The sequence below is a fragment of the Galendromus occidentalis genome, unplaced genomic scaffold (genome assembly GCF_000255335.2).
Source record: "Galendromus occidentalis unplaced genomic scaffold, Mocc_1.1 scf7180000075780, whole genome shotgun sequence".
Classification (NCBI taxonomy): domain Eukaryota; kingdom Metazoa; phylum Arthropoda; class Arachnida; order Mesostigmata; family Phytoseiidae; genus Galendromus; species Galendromus occidentalis.
The window spans coordinates 197,521-219,141 of NW_003803770.1; the positions used below are offsets into that span (position 1 = coordinate 197,521).

The window sequence follows — 21,621 nt, forward strand, 5'->3', positions numbered from 1 at the left end:
GCTTTTCTACTCGAAAAAGATTGAACGATCCCCCGGTCTTCTCGGAGATTGATGGCTTTGCGTGGAGTTTCAGATATTCATTTTGTATACCTATTCGGCCGACGCCCTGGACTCCAGATTGCTGCGGTGCTCCGAGCGGGCGAGCAATTTAGTTGCCATTCCATTTTATTCTTGGATTCAGGTCCATTACCGGCTCCTTTTCTGCTTTTGTCGATGCCAATCGGTCACCACGCTTTCTTTCGCTGATATCGGAATGTGCAGCGGATAGCTGTAGATGGTGTACACGATGGCGCTCATTTCCCCGCCGTATGGAGAGTAACGGCGACTGCTTAAGACTGATTCTCGGTCGAACTCCCACCGTAAAGCAGCTCGGATCCCCTTTCAATGAGCTGAACGTCATAGGAAGCGGGTCTGATAAAGATGATTTGAATTTCCCCGGCTTTCACCAGAAGAGTTTGCTTGTCTCTTGATGCACCGCCTGCGACCTCCAAACTCAAAATATAACTCTGCGCGGCAGGCAGGCCTACTCCGTCTATAGCCGCCCCGCTCTCTCGAATCCTGCGTGAGAGACCGCGGAAGGGCTGCTACGGCATTTGAGAACTCGGGTCGGGACAGCTTTTGGCAATGTCCCCTTAGCGTTCCAAAAAGGAGGAAATAAAAACTGATGTCAGCAGCCCGATTTGTGTTCCGAGCTCTTCGTTTAGCGCCCTAACTACGCCGCAGGACTCGTGCGAGCAGCTCGGTACTCGACAGCTGCCTCCACCGGTGCCACAAGATCTGTACCTGAAGGAGGAGGCTTCGCGAGAACCGAACCCGATCGCCGAACATGCCCGAATCAAATCCCCTCCGACAAGCCATTGACCTAGGGGAATATTGCTCACGCGTATGAGCATCCCCCTTTGAATACGCAAGATAAGTCATGATTGCGAGCCGCGGAGTACGAGCCTGCGGCCTACCGCTGGGAGAACTTCGCTGTGATTCGATTCTTCTCCACCCGTCGCTCTCACTGGTCGACCATCCCGCCGCTTGGGTTTGATTGCTCAAGGACACCACCTCTGATCCCCAATGAACTTCTCTAAGCACCCGAACGAAAGTCGGGAGGGCATCGTAGGAGCTGTCTCGAGGTGTTCCATAGGTATGCCGCCGCTGTCATCTGCTATGTTGTCCAACACGATCAGCTGGTCATGCATGCGCCACCCACGAGGTGCGCGATTTGCAGCTGTAGGGACAGAGGACAGAAAACATGCGTCAGCGGTGGTTTCCAAAATTCTCGCGAGGATATTCTTCAATCCCGCCTTCGTGAGCAGCGCCAGGGTCCAGAGGAGCATCGGGAAGTCGTGTCTTGAATGTCAAAGCCTCGTCCAACCAGCAGCACCGAAAGTGAGTTCTTGTGAGACTCAAGGGCCCGAGTCACTGCTTGCTGCAGTAGACTTCAGGAAGCCATCCCTCCCCTCGCAATGTGGGCGAAGATTTCTCGGCCCTCACTCGAGAGGACTCACGAGTTCGCGAGTTTCCTGGTAATGGGTAATCGAATGAAAATCAAGAGTATCTGATCTGGAGCTGACCTTGTCCTCCGCAGGGAATGAGGCGACTCCTGTCAACGGGGATTAGGCTGCGCGTCCTTACGCGCAAATTCTGCTCAATTCCGGAAAACCTTTTCGAAGCGTCCGATGGAACTACCTTAAACTCCATCGCGCCGTTTTTCAGAGTTACACAAAACTTCGTCACCGAAGACGAAGAAGCCAGACTTTTGTCTGAAATCGAACCTCATTTCAAACGATTGCGATACGAGCATAATCATTGGGATGGGGCCATCGTCGGCTATCGCGAGGTGGAGCGGAAGAAATGGTCAGAAGACTGTCAAATGGTAGGTCCAGAAACGAGTCATATCGCTTCTCAATCTACACCGGGCTTACGCATTTCTCGGCTTAAACAATTATTTCGTCGAGAGCAGTTCCTCAGAAATCGAGGAAGGCTGCCCTGAGAAAAATCTTCTAGTTGTGTGATTCCGATCAATCCATTCGCCGCGAGCGATTCTTGCGATATCCAAGCCCTATGAAGCGATCCCTCCCGGCAGGGTACACCACTTCCGAATCGATCGGTCATAGCTCAGCGAAAAATCGTTCCAGATTCTGAATCGCGTCCGAGAGACTTCTTTCGCGTCAGACGCCAAGCACCTACCAATGGTCCATTGTTTGGATGTCGCGAAGGATGGCGAAATCTTACCACATGTAGACGCAGTTCGATTCTGCGGAGACACGCTGGCAGGTGAATAGGGATCTCGTACCTTATATCATTCCACTGAGCAAAAACGATATGAAGCTTTCCAATCACGCTGGCTCAGCTCGTTCTCCCTCTTTGCAGGCTTGTCCCTGATTTCTACCGCAGTCATGAAATTAGCTCTAGAGAAAGATCCTTCGAAATGGGTGAAAATTCTGCTTCCACGGAGAAGTTTGTACGTCATGTCAGGAGTGGCGCGATACGATTACACCCACGCCATTCTGGGAGATAAAGAATCTTATCTCCGCGAGCGCCCTGTTCCCCGAGAGAGGCGGATATCCGTGATGTTCCGAGTCGAGCCAAACGAGAGTCAATCTCAGCCTTCATGACGGGGAGCAGAATTTCTTGCTGAAAGAATAAAGTCCATCCTCACAAATTATGGCTCGGTTGCATTGCTTTACGGTTCCAATGTTGCCGTCGATTTCGGGGAATGAAGATCCCGGGAAGTGCTTGGCCCGTTAATGCCAAGCGCTGATTTCGTCTTCAATCGAGCGTCGAATTTGAGGATCACGATTGCGGGTGAATCAAATCAAGCACCCGGGCATGCGGCAATCGACTAACATCCCTGGATACTCGAACCGCATCGAGAACGTTCACGTGTTCCATCGCAAAAGCACGCCAAGCCCGCGCGACGCCGACGTCAGCGTATTCGATTCTCTATCATCTGGCAGCCGTGGCCGGTCGCTGACGAGCGGCGGGTCCGACCGATCAGCTGAGGAACAGCCGGTTTTTGAATCTCGCGCCAGGTGCGCCGCCGTGTGCGAGCAAAGATCACAGTCGCGCGCATAAGTTGCTCGACCGAGCGTGCCGCGATTCACAGTTTCGGAAGTCCTCGTCGACATCGGACCGAGCTCCTGGGGTGAAGCTTTCTCAGTGACGATCGGAATCAGAGCTCCCAGAGAGACTTTCTCTTCGACTCTCGGTCCAGCCAGTTCGAGAAAATTGTGCTAAGGTAGACAAGTTTCGCTGCACGCCCTAGTGGATAGGGCCGATCCAGATTGACGATTTGCGCATGCTTCCATCCTCCTGGCAGCAGCACACACACGGTGGTTGTCGGCGGCATCTGTATACGTGTTCCACTGACTGACTGAGTGGCGGCCGCGGGGTTGTTTGACATCTGCTGAGGAGTTGTTCGCTGTCCTTGGAAGGCCGTACGCCACAATTTAGCGTCAACGATGCAGCAGAACGAGCTGCTGAGCAAGGCGGAGGATGTGGCTGATACGGTGTACCGCAAGAGCAAACACGTACTACCCCACCTGGCTCGCTTCTGCCTCGTATCAACATTCCTCGAGGATGGACTCCGTATGTGGTATCAGTGGGGCGACCAACGTGACTACATGAACCATACCTGGAATTGTGGCTACATCCTGGCATCGCTCTTCGTTCTCATCAACCTGTTGGGACAGCTGATCGGATCTCTGATGATACTGGCGCGCTATCAGGTGAAACCGGCGTGTGCACTCCTGGGCTTCATTGTGGTCCTCCAGACATTTGCTTACTCTATTTTGTGGGACGGAGCCTTCCTGTTACGCTCGTTATCCTTAGCCGGATCGCTCCTGCTACTTTTCGCCGAAGGACACAGCGAAGCGAAGAGTTTATTCGCAGGCGTTCCGACGCTCGGAGATAATAAGCCCAAGTCCTATATGCAACTCACCGGCCGAATCTTGGTCGTGTTCATGTTCATCACAATGCTCCGCATGGAGTTCAGCTTCTTCCAAGCATTGCAGAACATCGTCGCCTCAGTCATGATGGTTCTTGTGACAGTTGGTTTCAAAACCAAACTCAGTGCTCTTGTGCTCGTGGTCTGGTTATTTATCATCAACATGTACTTCAACGCATTCTGGATGATTCCGTCCAATAAGCCGATGCGAGACTTCCTCAAGTACGACTTTTTCCAAACGATGTCCGTAATCGGTGGACTCCTGATGATTGTATCTCTTGGACCCGGTGGTGTGAGCATGGATGAGCACAAGAAACGATGGTGAAAAGAGCCTCGATCGTGGTTTGCTAGGTTCTAATGAATTACGCGGTGTGAAGTGGAATGTGAAGCTCAAAACGAGACCAGGGAAACGATCCGCCATCGGGGAAATCGGGGACTGAAGCAGGACAGTCCGGCAACCCAAGCCTCCTCGGGGAGAATCTACTCAACAAAAATCAGTGGCGGAGTAAGCGTAACCTGTCGTTTTAATTCATGGAATCCTGTGTGAGAAAGTTGAGTTGGAAATGACTACCTGCGATGGCTGCCTTTGTACTTTGAATGAGAATGAAGATATATTTGTAAATAAAATCCATGGTGTTCCGTCGTTAGATAAGGAAATTTTCATTTTCCTCGTCATCGGACTCAGAGCCTCGAAGCGATGACGGAAGGCCGACTCCTCTCCCGCGTATTGAGGTGGTTTGATACTCGTCCAAGGAAACACAGTCGCGAGCGTTTCTTTAGTTTGTGGGTCAGCCGAAAATCAGACCCACGGGTTCCGATCCGACATCCGGGAAATCTACCCTTAGATTGCGTATAGTCCGCTTTCGGAGCTTCGCTTCGGAGCCCGAAACGGTGGGTTTGAAGCACGGGAGCTTGCGAAGATAGCTCTCTGGAGAGCGCCACAGTCTAGAGGCGATACGGAATCAGAATGCTCATCTATTAGAGCCGCGGGATTCTAGGGGTGGATTAGATTTTGCAGGATGCGCCAGGGACAGTTGGAAGTCTCACCGGCTAATCGATGTGCCGACGGACGAATGTGAAACATTCCCGTCGAGACGAGTCCGAGCTGTTGAAGGAAGAAGTCAAATGATCAGCCTTCGACTCATCGCCGGGGAAAATCTACACCGAGGACAGCAAACGCCCGGGAAACAGAACAGAGAGTTTCCGCGATTTATTCTAGTTTCCACCAGAAGTTCTGCGCCAAAATCAGTAATAATCTCAAAGGGGCCAGAGACGCACGAGACGGCGTGAAACACAGCTGTCGATCAAGGGTGCGGGACTCGATGAATGACTTTCTCGCGAGTTCGAGATAGCCTCCAACGGAATTCTGTAATATCGACTCTCGGAATGTCCGGTACCAATGATCGAGATCGACATTCCTGGATCATATCGTCCCGCACTGCACCGGAAGGGAATGGTGATTGAGAGGAGCGCGGCGAAAACTCCATGCGGTCAGTACCCTTCGCGAGGCAGTCCAATGTGAGAGAGGCATATCCCGGGCTCTAGAGCGAGCACATTCGGAAGTTGTGAGGTGACGCCCCGCACATATATATACTCACACGTGATTACTCGAGCGCCAAATCAGAGTCATTAGGAGGTCGTATTCGCTCAAGTCACCCACCGGCATTGAGGTGGTTTGCATCGTCGGAATCGAGATAAAGCGAAGATACCACGATCTCTCGATAGATCGATCTCTCGGAGCCGTTGAATATGAGTCGGCAGAAAGCTCGCACGAGAGATTTGCGACGAAAAATGTAAGTATTCTCGTTCCGACTCGATTTGCCGCTTACGTGAAATCGGAGGGGCTCGGTAAGATCGCCGACCCATCTGATTCGAGACAGAGCATTCTATCGTGATCTCTATCGCCGGTCTAGCTAAGCCTTTCAGGATCTCATTCTCCCGCATCGATCGCTATAGTATGTAGCTCGATACCCAACGGTAATCGGCGCGGCGGTAGTTTCGGTCAGAAGTTCGCAAAGGATAGCAGAAAAGATGCACGTCCTCTTGCAGGGCGAGAGGAGCCCACGAAGTGCATCCCGCGAATACCCACCGCGACAGTCTGTCGCAGAGCTCTGAGGTGCGGCGAGACTCCCCGGGTCAGATACTCCGTGCGATGAAATGATTGCGGATCGTTCACTCCTTCCGAATTCCAGCGGGAGATACCGCTCCTGCCTCGTATCGAGAGTCGTCGCGGCACTCAATGGACCGTCGAGATGGTCGTTAGCGCGCCGCTTGCTGTCTGTGTGCAGATTGACCCCTCACACCCTGGCTCGACCCCGTGAGACGCCGCACGCTAATTAAGATTTCGCATACAAGCGAGACGATGGGTCTCAGACGAGATGAGGGTTCGATGCCGGCCTCATATGGACCCGGTCTGGGGGAGACTGATCGTCAAATGATTGACTGAGCCTGTCCTCGAAAAAAATTAGAATGGGCGTCGCACAGACCCCAGCTCTCCTTACTTGCGCATTTCTTCGATTCTCGTCAGAATCGATCGCGCTCCCTTCCGACTCCCGACCGCTTTAGATCGTTCTATCCTCTCAGTAATCATTCCTCAGTACCTTCCCGGATTCGACACGGAGCGCTCTGGCGACCCGATCGCCATTGGCCCTCACCTCGTTTTGTCGAAATCCTCCGACGAAGCGGGCGGACGTCTTTGACGCTTGCGTCAGCTCCTACCGAAAGAGTGAGTACCGCATGACGAGCAGTCTTTAGAATAGACGTCTTTGGTTTTTCCCAGAATGCTGCGCTTGAGAATCTCCTTCCTCTAGCATTTGACGCCTGAGAATCCGGAAAGCTTCTCTGTTCTCAGCAGACCCAGCATCGTACTCCGGAGCATGGCACGGGTCCTGAAGAACCATCTCAGCTGGCGATCTCAGTGGTGCTTTTGCGAGGTCAACAAAACTTTTGCCAACAGCCTACAGTGCACCAATGATCGCCCCGCTCTGACGGGATGAGCGGACTCTCCCACCACCTGACTATCGGCTGATGAGCTACGAGGGAACGCTCCTTATGTATCACATGGGGAAGGTAGTGCCGAAGCGCTCGGAAACAGTTCGGAACTTTCCCAGAAGACTTTCCTCGAGGCACGATCTCGGAGGGCTCGTGACCGGGGAGCGTCCAACTTTCAGGCAGGCATGCGTTCTCCCGGCAGTCGGGATAATTCATTGGGGGAATCCTGCAGCATGGTCCCTTGTGACGGCACCCATCCTGCCCAAAAGATGTCTTAACGAATGCGACGCGTCGATGCGACCGGAGCCGCTTGACCAACGGATGTCCTCCTTGAGCCTGTCAGGCAATCAGCGTCAGCGGAGGAGCAGGAGTCGCCGATGAACTAGATCCCAACCGCAGAAATCCGGAGCCTTTACGTACTGTTTCTTATTCACCATCGATTAACGGCGCATTCGAACTTCCTCCCCACCTCGAAATCGAGCGAGAAGCCTGAAAATCCTTAGAAAGCCGCATCTCTCATAGGCTGCCGCCATGAACTCATCTGATTCGGACGAGAATGCAATGACCTTGCGCGAGAATGGTGGTAAGATGAGGAAATAGATAGATTGCGGCACCTCCCTCCCGAAAGACAGCAGGATACGACCAGGAAACGCTTCCACCTTCTGTACGGATGGAATCGATTGAACGCCGAATGTGTTCGGACGCTCAGCCTCCATTCGGTGAGAAGAACGTACACTACCGCGAGGGTGCCGCTCGGACGGCAGAAGGTTCTTTGGTGAAGACACCCGTCAGGTTCCTGTAGCTCCCGATCCATATCAGACTGAATATTATCCACCGGATGTATAGTGATTCTGCCCTCGGACCTACATAATTTGCTCTCGGACAGCCGAGGCTTTATACCTCAACCTGCGGGGAGAGGACGGATCTCCGCTGTCGGGAACGGCTGATCACCTATAGAGGATGAAGAATTCGTGTTTGTTGGGCGGAATGGATTCAGCTAACGATGCTGTCCCTATTTTCACAGTCAAAGCTCCGGCTCTATGGAATCGCACAGAGGAAATTTGCGCCGGAGTCGAGCTCTGTGCTGCCGGAAGAGTCACATCGGCTGAGAAACTCGCCCTCCTCTTCAGGTCGGGTCATGGAGGAGCTGGGGTAATCCAGGGAAAACACGATGAAGCGATTCTTCTTGAGCATCCATGTTGGTGGCCAGCCTCGTGTCCGCCTTGATGGGGGGGCGGCGGACCTTCGCGCGCTGGTTTGAAGGGACGATTTCTCCGACTATTGTTCGGTAAGCTTTCGCCGAGAGCAAACGATGCGGAGGGCAGGGGCGACTTCGGCGAATGCAGTACTTCTCAGGGAGCCTTCGACTTGGAGCGGCTTCGTCCGAATGGGTGCCGGGTGCAAGATCGCCTACCCACTAATGACGCGGGACCTCCGGGTTTTAATACAGTCATCCCTCGTTTATCGCGACCTCCCTATATCGCGATTTCTCGGAATCTGGTTTGTACCCCCATTCCTCGCTCACCGCGACACCAATATCGCGGTTCTCCCTATACCTAATTTATATACCGTATCTTTCTCGAGATCCAGTACGTGCCCCCATTCCTCGTTTACCGCAACTCCAGTATCGCGGCTCTCCGGGATGGGAATATCTGTTCGATTCCGTCTGCCGATAACTTGGACCGGATGACGCCTAAATCTCTTTTTCTCTCATTACCAAGAATTTACTACTGACGCGAGACATATGAACCTCCGGAATCGAGATCGCATATCGCGGAAATTTGTTTATCGCGGTCGGGTACGGAATCCGGAACCGATCAACCGCGATAAACGAGGGATGACTGTAATGATGCCCGATTCTGAGCCGCGTTTGAACACCACTCCAGGCTTCTCTGGATTCCTCGAAAGGAGGATCTCGACTTGCCATAAATGAGAGAGCGGAATTGGAAGTTCCGTTGCTCGGTGTCAAGAGCGAATAATGCTGAGCTACATCCGGAGCCTCGGTAGATTTTGGGAAAGATGGTCATCCTGTCATCAGCAGACGTCCGTGCGAGACCAAAGCCAATTTTCCGCTTAGCTTGACTTCACTGTTTTTGAGGCACTTCGGAAGAGAGCAATATGAACTCCCATGCGGAGCTGCAAAACATCCTGACCTCGTCCGCCTTGCTTCGAAATCGCGATCCCAGACCTAAAAAAACCAAAATTCTGACATCCGGTCACCTTGCGCTCGAATCGAGAATGTGAGCGATTTTTGATTGGGCCCGACCCGGGTCCATAGTGCGGTTCGAGAGGAAACAGCTCCTAATTTCCCACACGCCACAACGGACAGTCCGAGAAGTTCCCGTCGTCCGGTGTCCACAGCCTCGGGCAGGCTCCTATTAGATTATGTTATGCTCACTCATCTGTTTGTGTAAGCGAATTCTACGCGTACGCGGTCTGCCGGGATCCTTCTCGCAGCTCGAAAAAATTCGGTCTCGTCGACAGCCCTAGTCTATTTCGCTATCTATCCTTCCGCCGGCACGGCTCGTGAACGACATGATGACGATCATCAAAGATAGCAGAATCCTCAAATGAGGTCCTTGTCCCACCTGGGAGAAGCACGGCATTCGTGTTCAATCCTTGAATAATGCCATGTTCCCCCTGAATATAGGAAAAAGTCAAAGGCATCACTTTCCCGATGATTCTTGCTTCGGAGTTATCGGCGCGATGCTTTTTGTCTCGGTCAGTAATCGATTGCTTCTGATGATGCCGTTGATAGCCGGTGTGGCCTCTCCAATTTGAAGAATGTTCTCGCGCGCTGCAAGGTTCTCACCAAAATAAACCGACCTTGAAGCGGTAGTCCAGTCTGGACTCAACCTGTTGTTGTAAATCTCGAACACTTCACATGAATCCCAGGAAGTGGTCCCGTTGCTTTGGTCGAGACTCCCATCGACTGCTTCAGAATTGGGCTGGCCAGCAGCGCGGCGGGAGAGAGAAGAGGTCTGAGCTACGAGCCAGTTGACCTCGCAAAGCAAATATGTCGCTGGCTTGGGAGTCGCCTCGCTCCGAGTGCCGCTTTGGAGTTTGACCGGTTGCTAGCGATGACGAATCGCTCCCTGAACAGTATCATCGGAACGGACTGCCGACCCGAGCGTTTGATCCTCGGAATCGCCGGTGATGACCGCAGACTTACGCCTATTCTGAATTATCGCGTTCTCAAATAAGCTCTTATTGACGGAGCTATTTTCAGAGCGACCGTATTCTCCCCGGAGACTCTCGATAGATTCGTTGGAACCTATCTGTAGTAGCGTCTGTGTATTTTGCTTATTAAAGTTCCATACAGAGCATTCGGGAGCCTCAATCAGAATTTTGTAGATGATTCGCTTGAATTGAGGAAAGCGGGAGAGAAACTCGCAAACAACGACCCGACACGCGGTGCGATCAGGGGCGTGTATGCTGCAACTAAGTCGAGAAGTCGTTGACGTTGGCACCGCGTATGTACTGGGTTTGTCTCGGAGAAAACCACAGAGTAATGCGTGTGTAAACATCATCATCACAGTGTTGGAAAGATACAACACCCCGGATACAGAAGAGAATGAGATCATTCCGTTCATTTGCTTCAACGGAGGGGAGCTTAAGTTGTTCGCGGCAGGCTAGACTGTCCTGTTTCGCCTCTCTTTTCTCAGCCTTGAGATCCGGGGGCTCCGCATTCAAGATCTCCAAAGCGCATTAGGTAGCCTTGAGCCTTTTTTCGGAAAGCGCGCTCGTCTCTCTTCCTCAATTCTCGTCGCGATGCACCAAACACATTAACCTTGGAATCGGCAATCTCCGTCGTTAGAAATACTGTCGCGACAATGGGGAGCTTGACCATCATGCCAAAATGGAAAATAGACTGAAAAAAATGAAAAAAAACAATGACAGATCACCTCATTCTGCCATCGACTCGAATTTCGGTTCGGTTTCTAATTTGGCTGCAGGGAGAGATGAGTCGGTACTAATAAATCTCACTGTCTTCCAACTCGGACGGAAGGCTTCAAATCTAGGTATAGTTTCCAACATCCGCGATCCCAATCTTTCCGCCTGGGTGTTCCGCAAACAGAAGCTCAAAGAAATCATCCCGAATCTCGATGGGGATGATCACGTAGATGCCTCCCCTTACGAAATCGCGAGGGCAACAAGCATCAGCATTCTCGACACTCTACAGCAGGTGATCCGAGATCACCTCCTGTGGCTCTTGTTTTTGTCGATTTGCTTGGCGGAGTTTTTGAACAGTTTTTTTTTATATTTCGCGACGACCAATTCATTATGTAATAGATGAGACCGGGCTCGGATTCGCGTCTACGAAGTCCCGTCAGTCAAGGTTATGGTTCGGCGACACAGCAGCGGCTGTTGCTGTCGACGCAGTAGACCGGCCCCAAAGGGTTCGATACCGACCTTGAGAGCGCTCGTTACATAGGGTTCTCCCCAGAACGGGATTGAAGTTGCTAGATGATAGGATTCTCCGCCACTATTCTATCGTCTCCACGGACTGAGATATAGCAATTTCCGATAATCACGAGGAGTCGATCGGTGTTATCTTCGAAGTGCATGGATGGACTCGATGTGGCTCGAGTCCCCGAGAAGGAACGCAGTCCCGATGAGAGATATCGTACATCACATTCCTCTCAGGAATCATCGCCGCGGAGAGCTTTCTTGAAACCTCGCTTATCCGTCTGAGGATCCGCGCAGCGTTCGATCTCCTCGTTGCTCATTCGGAGTCCAGGTCGTCATGCCGGTAGCATGAGAGGAGTCAAGAATCCTGACGAGAGCTCGAATCAAGGGCTTCGACTTGATATCCTTCTCTCGCTTCGCCGTGCACTTACAGATATCCGCCTCGGTAGCGCAGTAGGTAGCGCGTCAGTCTCATAATCTGAAGGTCGTGAGTTCGATCCTCACCCGGGGCAGGCGGATTATTTTTCCATTTCGCTTGATTTATTTTTCCCGGAGCCCATCGATTCAGTCCCCGTTACCCCGACAGCCCAGAGTCTTCTTGATACTTCCTTATACTTTTTCCTATTGTACACGTAGGTACCCTGAGTGATTTCAAGCAGGGCGGTCGTTCGCAATTTTTTTTCTCAAACGGGGAGAATCGCCTACGGTACACGCGAGGCATCGGCCCGAGGAAGTCGGAGTCATTCCTCGCGCGAGCCATCTCCGGGTATGCTTCTGTACCAGAAGCTTTTTCTCCCAAACTTAGTGGGTACCAATGCCGCGAGATTGGCAGCGTCGATTCCAAGAGATTCCCGCCGGCAATGACTCTCCCAATGTCTTGTGAATAGCAGAGCATGTATGATGTGGAAAGACGACTGAAGGAGCTGCATTAATTCAGACGTAATCTCTCTTGTCTTATCCGTATCTTGAGCCAGGATCATCGATGATTCGGCATTTCCCGTCGTCTCACGCTATCGGGTGACATGCATCCATCCATTAATCCAATCCATCGTGGCAAAATTACCAAGGCCAAATTAGTGACGGCCAACGTCTCCGAGACTAGGAAACTCCCCTGCTCTATTTCCGAGATTTTCTCTATTTCAACCGGTACGATATATCGCGATAGTGCAAGCTTCTGTTATATGATGACTCAGGAGCCAACTCTGCGACTCTGGGAGTCATCAGTGAGGAGAGCGAACTTAATTCCAGAAATATGAATTAGAAGCTCATCCACTGCGGAATAAACATTACGGTTCGTCTATTGTCCCGGAGAAATTTCCCTAGTTGTTCGTGGAGTTCTCCTCCTGCTACTCCGTGTCGGGATCCGGTGTGATGCATCCGAGCGGAAATCACGAGCATCTTACTCAATGCGTCGATATGCAGGTCCGGGTGCGAGGTACTTAATCAGGCGTACATTTGTTCGTATCACAGACCCTCATCAGCAACAATGGAGGGGCGTCTTCGGTGGCTGGCGGCCGCTGTACTCAAACCACGTGCGACCTCGACGTGAAGGCCAAGGCCGTGACGTGTGTGTGACGTCAGCTCGAGCAGTTTTCGACACACTCGACAACATGAATAGATATCTCGACAGACATCACTCGGTCCGGGGCGCGGAACGTCTACGCCAGAAAGATAGCAGCCGCTTTAAACGCGATCTCGACGCGTAGCCTTGGTATCGTCATCTCTCCCTAGCGCTCGACGCCCACTCTGTATGTCGATACCGGCGAGACTCTCGGATCGAATCGCCCCAATCATCGATCAAGGTCAATTTTCTGAGTTAGCTGATCGGACTCTTTTGCAGAACAATCTCAGCCGCCTGCGATGAGCATGAATGGAAATCGATTCGGCCGACGCATTTCGTCCTCCAAAAATCCCCCCTAGATCTAGTGCCCGCGGATTGATGATCGATCTGAATCCCGCGTAGAAGTTCCTGTCTATTTTAACGCTGTGTTAAACACGGCCCGCAATCATAACATGCACGGGAAACCGGAAGGAAGGCTCCCTGTCTCTCGTTTACCGACTCGCAATTATGTTACGAAAGGGTCCTTCCATCCCATAACTAATACAAAACAACATATGTAAGTGAATCGGAAGACGGTCCAAGTGCCGAACACCCGTTGAGCCAAGGCAAAACAGCTGGTTATGTGAGACAGATCTCAATAAGCCGTCTCTGTGTTAGTAGGTCTCCGGGTTTGTGCCGTTTATTTCCTGCAAACCTATTACGTCAACGATACCGTGTAGGACTCCTTGTCAGCTGCCGTTATCGAGTGGCCGATGCGCTTGCTTTTGTGTGGACTCTTAAGAAAACTCCATCTAATCGTTGTTTACGAGCCTGTGGCAAGCGGATGGACATTCTCCTCATGCTGTCCCCTTTTCCAGCTGCATATTCGAGTTTACCTTCCGGCAAGATACTTCTAAGATAAGATTCAGACCAAGAGACGATCGGTCACCGATGCTCAGAGGATTGGATGTGTCGAAAGCGAGCTTCAATGGGACATAGCGGAAACTACCTGACGATAGTCAATGTGAGCTCATTTACGCTCATAAACACCTTCACAAGCTTTTGCCCTAAATCTCTCGGGGTAGCTTCGATTGAGAGTATTCGGCTGTCAATCTTGCGATGGCTTATTTTTCGGAGCGCCGCGAAAACAAATAAAATGCTGCTCGAGTCGACACGTTCCAGATGATAAGGGACTGATTCTTCTTCGAAAGCGTCAAAAATCTCGCTGCAGCTCTCAACGGATAAACGAAAATTTTCAGAAGTCTACGCCGCGTCTCAACTTCAGCATCGCTTGGATGTCTCTCTGACTGCCAACAGGAACGGGCTCAAAATTACGACTTAGGATGGCGAGCTGTGTGAGTCGCTCGACATTACACGCATTCTCGGAAGATGAGAATGGATTGTTCGAGCGATAAAACAAGCTCACAACGAAGCTACTAGGAAAAGAGAACCATTCTCTGAGCCTCGATTTCAAGGCTGGACCACAATTTCCAATGAGTCATCGGGTAGAGTAGCCGAGGATCAGCGCTAGAAGACTCCCCCGCTCGACCTTCGAATCGATGAAAGCACGGCCTTGTGCGCCGCGTCCTAAAAGGCCATGAAGCTCCACGTGCCAACTGAATTTGTTTTGAATGGAGAAGAAAAACCCTAAAGGTGATTCATCCCTCGCAGCTCCGATAGCCTTGGTTGCCTGGTGCTCCAACTCGTTATATGAAACCGCTCTTGAATCGAAGCGTTGTGCATGCTATTCGAAGTTCGTATGAGCCGTCTCACCGAACTTACGCAGTCGAGATGAAATCCGCCCATTGGGCTCTTCTGAATTCTCTTCTCCCCACTCGAAATCACTATGCGTAAGGAAGGAATCCGGATTTACTAGCACGGTCGGCCGCTTCCACAGAACGGTGTATTTTTCGTGGTACCACGAACCCTGTCGAAATCTCTCCAGAACCCGCGATGAGCGCATCCTACTCGTCTCGTTGGGAAAAAACTAGCGGAGCTGTGTTCGATCGCGCCCATTGTGGTCAGCCGGACTTTTTCCACGTACTCTACGTCGTAAGCCCTTGAATTCAACTCGCTAAGCTCCTCTCGATCTTGCATGAGGATGACGACAGGACACGTAGAACGAAGGATGACGCGAGAGACCTTGGGGCGAAGTTCCGCCCGTCTTCCCACCCGCGAGCATTAGCTGTTACGTTAGATCGTTGCTCCAGCGAGAGTTATCTGGACTATTGGAATGCTCTGGTTCAGAACTGGAATCCCTGCATATCTGTGAGAATCAACAGCCATGAGATCTTTCCGAGCTCCATCTTGCTCTATTTTCATGAGTTGAGAAGGGCGAATTTCGGAATTCGATACCCCCTACAAAAAGAGAGCCCCTACGAACAAAATACACATTTCCGAACAACCTGCCCGCGTTTCTCGCTCGAATTGTTTAGTCAACGACTTCCGACCTCCACAGCACGACCGGAGAATCTGTTGTGATTTTTTTTGGATCGCCTCGGAGAAGATCCTCGGCGGAAAGTCTGCATGGGATGTTTGTTGGTTTTCCGAATCGGAGATTCCCAGTGCACTGAATCGTCTACCGGCTAAGTGGTATGAGATCGTTGAGCGCGAAGAATCTGATCATCTAAAGAATTCCGCCACCTGTTGGAGGCTATGTTCTCCCCTCCTGTTGCTCTGCTCGGCCACGGTGGAGTGAGAGGTCGCCCCTAGAGTATTTCGCAGCCCTGACGACGACTTGACCTGTGTTCTCTCCCTGAGTAATTTCAGCTACTCTGACCGACGAGCCGGATGACCCAGATACGAGCCGCACACAAAGCCTACGCCGCGCCGCTCGGCCGACTTGGGACCGGCGGGGAGCGACTTGCAAAACTTTCTAAAGCTTATTCATCTCCGGACTCAGAGCCAGAACCCCACACGTTGCACGGGAGCGAGCACAATCATAGGTTCCAAGTTCCGCACACAAGGAGGACGTTCGAGGAGCTTTGAGAAAAGTTCTCAGCCGAGCAATGGAACTGATGCAAATGCGCGAGTCGCCGATGTCGAAATCCGACGTCTCCAAGTTGCCCGGCTCCGAGTGTCGAAACGGTTGGATGTTGGATTCGGCGTAAACAGACCGCTCAGAGAACTCCGCGAGTTGCCAGCTCGAACACATCACGCGGGTCGCGAAACGATTCCATCGAAAAAATGAGCTGTCCCGCGCACGTGACCGACGATTCCGCAGAATCAAAATACGATTCCGACACGCATGTTGTTGGCGGCTCTGCTCTCCACTAGTCGTGTTCGTGTTCCCGACGCCACGAGGTCACAAAAACTTGATGCGCAAATGGGGAAACCCAGAGCCTGATCCAGGCTCGTCGATAGAATGAGCGCTACCCGTCATCAGAGGGAAAGTCGCGCTCGTTTCCCAGTTCAACGGGGGTATTGTTTCGATTTCATTCCGCAAATATATCTTTTCCGTTCATTTCCTGTCCTCTTTCCCTGCGGAAGGAGTCCGCTGTCTGACAGAGATTTCCCAGGGAATTCGAGCCTTGACCTTGGCCTTGGCCGATCTCGCAGTGAGCGACCCAGTTGTCCACGTCCTTCGCCCGATGTCCCACCTTGGAGATCCGAGCCAATGACCTTGATCTGAATTCTTGTTCCTCCCCGTTTCCAGGCTGGCATGCGCAGCGAACTCCGCTGCCTGGACTACACTCCAGGTGGAAGAGGGGGAGGAAAGAAGTGCTTGCCGGTCTAGCCGGCTGCTTGTTCGGAAAGGAAGGTTATAGTGAAGGAGACCCGAGAGCCCTCTCGCTCCGCCAGAAACTGCTCTGTTCCTGGAGGAGGCGGAGCTGCGACTCTTCGAATCTGTGCGCCAACTTCCAGGATTGGCGGCTCTCGATGTTCACCACGGTAATAGTCGACGAGAAATGTCGTCTGAAGGATCGAGAAGACTAGCGCTCCCAAGCATCGCTCGTCCTACACACCGAGACTTCTGAGAGGCATGATCTTCGCAGAACACGGGGGAATCTCGCAGAGTGCAGAAAAATTATATCCGCTCCTCCGGACTCGTTCTCCGCTCGCTCCGGGAATAGCTGCGGAACTCTGCCACGAGCAGCTCTTGGACATGGGCCCTGGAAGTCCACTCTGGAAGTTTTCTCCTTGAGCTTAACTGTAGTCGACGTCAGATATTCAGCTCCTGAGCCCTAGTTCTTCCAGGATCGGGAGCCCGCGCGGAAAGCGTTGAGGCAGTCACATCGACGATGCGACGCCTTTCCTACAATATTCCAAGAGCCTACGGCCCGACTCCTAATCACGCGAGTTCGGCTCGGAGGAGATGAGATCGTAGGGAAGGGGAGCCACGTGGATGATGGATGAATTCGAGCATCCCTCCCCAAAAAAAAATGCTCGCAATGTTGTTTATCAGATCCAAATCCGCACCAGGATGTCGACGGCAACAGATCGTATGTACATAAAATAACAACCCCGATGTGAAGGCCGACATAAGTCGGGCTCTGTCGATCTGCTCGTTCGACAAGCCTGAGCAAGGATACATAACGTGCAGAGCAACATAGCTCATGGTGCGCTGAATGTTTGTCATTATCCTTATATCATCGTGAGCGTTTACAGGTGGTCGGACGGGGGCCTAATTACAGCGAGACATTTATCCAGCAGTACTTCAAGGGGTCCAGATCCGTGGGATCCTTGACTCGTAATGTGTTTGTCCTCCTTGTTATTGGCAACAAGTCCCTGCATTTACGCTTCCATTATCGGCCGCTGCTGCTGTTGCAGCCCTTGCTCACTTTGATCGGAGCTCCGAAAACGAGAATAATACCTAATCGAGAACCTGATCGCTCTCTGGAATCTAACGCGATGCCCTCAGTGCCGTAAAATTCGAGCGGGCAAAAGGTCGGCCAGAATTTGATCATCGAGATCGATTTCATCCAGACCTTGAGTGTCATGCGCACGAATAGTATCATCACGGAATTTCCGACTCCTTTCCCTCGCCGACACCGCTCGAGCCCTCGCTCCTCTCGAGACGTTCAGGGTTCATCTCCTCCCGAAAGGTCAGTCCGGCCCACAGATATGTCGATTCCCGGGTGAAGTCTTCCGCCATGATTGGTTTGAATATGGCGATGGATTTGAGTCATTACGAGCAGTGAGGGCGCTTGGCGGCTAGTAGAGCTGCGATGACATCAAGGTAGAAAAGCTTCAGGTTTGCTGAAGAATTAGGATAATTGGAGAATAAAGTGGGAATCTCGCGGAGAGAATGCGTCTGAGCAGCTTGAAAAGTATATCTTAACTTCACTGAGGAGACTGGGCATCGATTGAAAGAGTGTGAAGTCTGTTCGGGGAGGAAAGCGCCTAAAACTGCCTCGGCGACGGACAGACATAGCGATTTTAATCTACAGGGGGTGTCTACCAGAAGAATGAGAACATGACAGAAGCCGCACGAGGATCCGTTGACGCATCTCTATCGTTCGTTGGGCATTGCGGGGCCCAGCACGCGACGGTTACCCGCCTCGCGGAATTTAATGTCGCTATTGTATCGAGTTCGGAGTATGTCACCCCTCCTTTTTTGAATCGAGGTTCCAGCCGCGGCGTCTGATGTCGGCAACAGGTCTCCACTCCATGGGTATTCTGCGGCTGAGCGAACTTTTCCGCAGCCACGTGGAGCCTCCTTCAGACTACATTGTCTGCGTTTCAACTTGCGACCACGTCAGGGACGTCTCAGCTGTCCGGGCGAACTCAGCCAGCAAGAGTTTCCAACAGCTTCAGGCTCGCGCGACATCTGCGTTGATGACCTCGGGCGGATGCGAGTCAAGTCCAGGGTCGATTCAAGCCCCCGACTCTCAAGTTCGGGAAGCATAAGTATTGGGACGACGGAACGTCAGAAATATCTTGGCGACCAACGATGAAGTGCGGAACGTTCGCCGGATTGATCTTTGAACCGATGTGATTGTACGGAGTCAAGACAGATACGACCTACGGTGTCTCTTTCGGGTTGAGCTGGAGACACATGTGTTCGAGCCTGTGAACAGACTCCGGCTCAAGATCAGGGATGCGCGAACGCCAGCGCTAGTCGCTATGCGGCCGTCCTCTGGGTGTCCGCGACTTGGAAGTGCCGGCGACGGGGGGCTCCGGGAGGGAATTGGTTAAAAGCTGAAGCGTGTACGTCTCGATCCCAGAAGCGCGTGAGTGTGTCATCAAAGTATCGATCTCGTCTATGCTCTCTCGGTTATTCCTGGAAGCGTCACAACGATCCTGGACGCGAGGGAAGGGTTCCACAGGCTCGAAGAGCGTGCGTCACATTCTAAGAATAGTACCGCGCCAGAGAGCTTCTCCACGCCTACTCACGACATTCTGCGAACAGTCCAGGGCAAGACTGCACTTGCGATCGAAGGCTTGCGGACAGGGCAGAGTAGTCAGTGAGCAGCCGACCGAGCGATGGCGCGGCGCAAAGGTCACGGCAGCGTGGCTTGATTTGACAAGCACAAATCTCTATCGGCTCGAGTATCTTCTCTTCTCTCAACTACCTGCCTAGTACATATCCCAGCAGAACAGCTTAACCGCCGTGTAGAGGCAATTTCCAAGGGCAAGCTATCTTGTATGGAGGTCCGCAAACCACGTGGACTTTCCTCGATGGAATATCGCCCTGTAGGTCTGGTCTCGGAACGTAACGGAATTTCCCGCGACTGAACTATTGGAGGGACCCTCAGCTTATAGGAACCTAGGCGGGGCACGAGAGCTTCCCGCAGACGACGGATGCCGGAACGTCGAGGCTGACGTTGCTTAACGTTATTACGCGGCGAATCAGAAAGTTCCTCCTCGGCTTTGAACGAACGGATCCCATGGAGCCCCTGGCTTCCTCAAGGCGATTGTATGCAATCGATAAGCCGAGATCTTCCGCAATATCCCGAATCGTCGAATTATCGATAGATCGGTCTGGCATGATATGTCTGCGGTGGCCGGAATCAGCCTTCCGAACGGCCGTTCGGTCGGTTGGTCTTGCAACGTCGAATCAACCCCCGATGTCGGATAGTCTCGTGTTCAAGACACGCAAATACCCGTCCAGACCCGAAAAGAGACCGGGGCAGGGGAACAGACGGTCTCTCTACCTCCTTGACCCCCGTTGCGCATCGATCCGGCCGGTCTCCGCTCGACGTCCTTGACATCAGAGCCAGCTTGTTGTCAAGAAGAGGCTGGGGTGAGGGCTGCAAGGAGAGACAAACGGGACGGGGACGTCAGAGCATCGACCTTGGCGTCAAGGTCATGTAGGTTCAAGGGTAACTCCCCCGAGAGGAACCGTGTGGGGGGACTCGCGGGGCGGGCGAGGGTAGGTTTCGGGAGAGAGACAGAACCTCCCGTTTAGAACGAGTCTCTGCCGACTTGTGCCTGGAAACTGGGGAAAGGGTACGCTTGGGATACGGTTCCTCTATTTTTGGACTGCCTGTGGCCTTCCTGGACCATGGGACATTTGGATGGCTCGGAGTGCGCGGATCGGTTTCGAGTCGTAGCGACTCGCATTGGATGGCATTGGATGGCTCGAGAGCGATCTGGAAGACTGACACCCCTGACGTGGATTGCGTCCTCCGAATTGAAATGTTTTCCATTCCTTCTTCTGACGTTGCGGGGGAGTCCACATTTCGGCAATCCGGGAACAGAGTAGGCTCTGCGGAATGAGCGAGACCTCGAAGAAAAAGGCTCAGGTTTAAGCGTTCGATTATATGGGAATCGATGAAATCGTCGGAACATGAGTTGATGATGTGACCCCTCGTTGTGGAGGAGACTCGAATCTATCAGGTCTCGGCTTTGGATCCTCCATCAGCCCTCCAGAAATGACCGCTCATGATTTATGTTCGAGCGTCTTCAAGGGTTTTGAGAGGTTAACGGCGGGGAACTAGGGAAAGCAAGCTATCTAAATCGGAAAGAGCCAACCGCGCTCCCAAAGTTCAAAGTACGGTGCGTTAAAGGTCATGCAGCGCTGCATGTCTGCGGCGTAAGAACCGTGCATCGAGTGGTGAAGGCCGATCCACCAAAAACTCCGTACTTGTAAAGCAGTGGAAGAGAACGAAATCCGTCGTCTGTAATCTGGAAATGTATTCCTCCAGGGTATCAATGAGATTGAGCGCAAAGCATCTGCGATAGACCGCGAACATATCTTACCTTTCACAGACCCTAAGTCTCTCTCCACAGCGATTCATAGTGACACGGGGATCCGCTCTCCTAACTTTGATGCAATCACCTGCTGACAATTATTCCCCTGCTCGGCTCCGTTTGACGCCATGGTCGGGAGATTGGACAGAGAAAGAACTGGTTCGGAAGTTCGAATGGTTCCCATTGACTCGCGCTACTTATCCGAAGCCAGGTTCTAAGCCACGCGAACCGGGATCTCGGGTACAGCACATACCTAATATGCAGTGGCTGAGAGTCTGAGATACGCAGGCAGGAGCAGGGGGCTGAAAGCGATCGAGAAATTCCTCTTGGATGCCCTTCGCGACTTCATAAATAGCAGGACGGATCGAATGCGAGTGTGCGAAGCATCAATTAGCCGGACAATCCCATGGGACTGTGTTAGTCCAGCTTGAGACCTCATCCGACCCCCCTTAACAACATATCACTTGTACTGTCGATGCATTTCTCGGCGCGGCCGTACCAACGGACCGATAGGCCTCTGGCGAACAGCTGCTTGTAATGCTCATAGATCTTAGGATGAATCTCCTCAGTATAAAAAGAAAAAACATCTATCTGCAGAAATAAC

The 21,621-nt window shown here is 52.2% G+C and overlaps 2 protein-coding genes and 1 non-coding gene across 3 annotated transcripts; all 3 read left to right on the top strand.

The window, feature by feature from the left end:
- The first annotated feature begins 885 nt into the window (after nucleotides 1-885).
- On the top strand, nucleotides 886-2,609 carry LOC108864974 (alpha-ketoglutarate-dependent dioxygenase alkB homolog 7, mitochondrial). Its single transcript, XM_018641538.1, is given in 5 exon segments — nucleotides 886-974; nucleotides 1,179-1,380; nucleotides 1,580-1,867; nucleotides 2,130-2,268; nucleotides 2,365-2,609. Coding segments are annotated over 5 exon segments (963 nt in total).
- A 716-nt stretch (nucleotides 2,610-3,325) lies between these two features.
- Nucleotides 3,326-4,582, top strand: Surf4 (Surfeit locus protein 4). Its single transcript, XM_018641541.1, has one exon. It carries the CDS (start codon nucleotides 3,456-3,458, stop codon nucleotides 4,263-4,265), a length of 810 nt encoding a protein of 269 aa, XP_018497057.1. The 5' UTR covers nucleotides 3,326-3,455; the 3' UTR covers nucleotides 4,266-4,582.
- Nucleotides 4,583-11,780: 7,198 nt separating this feature from the next.
- Nucleotides 11,781-11,853, top strand: TRNAM-CAU (transfer RNA methionine (anticodon CAU)). The gene has a single exon. It is a non-coding gene; the product is annotated as a tRNA-Met (tRNA).
- The last annotated feature ends 9,768 nt before the right edge of the window (nucleotides 11,854-21,621 follow it).

Excerpts from the sequence above, each read along its gene's own strand:
- Surf4 (XM_018641541.1), top strand. The coding sequence starts at position 3,456 with ATGCAGCAGAACGAGCTGCTGAGCAAGGCGGAGGATGTGGCTGATACG.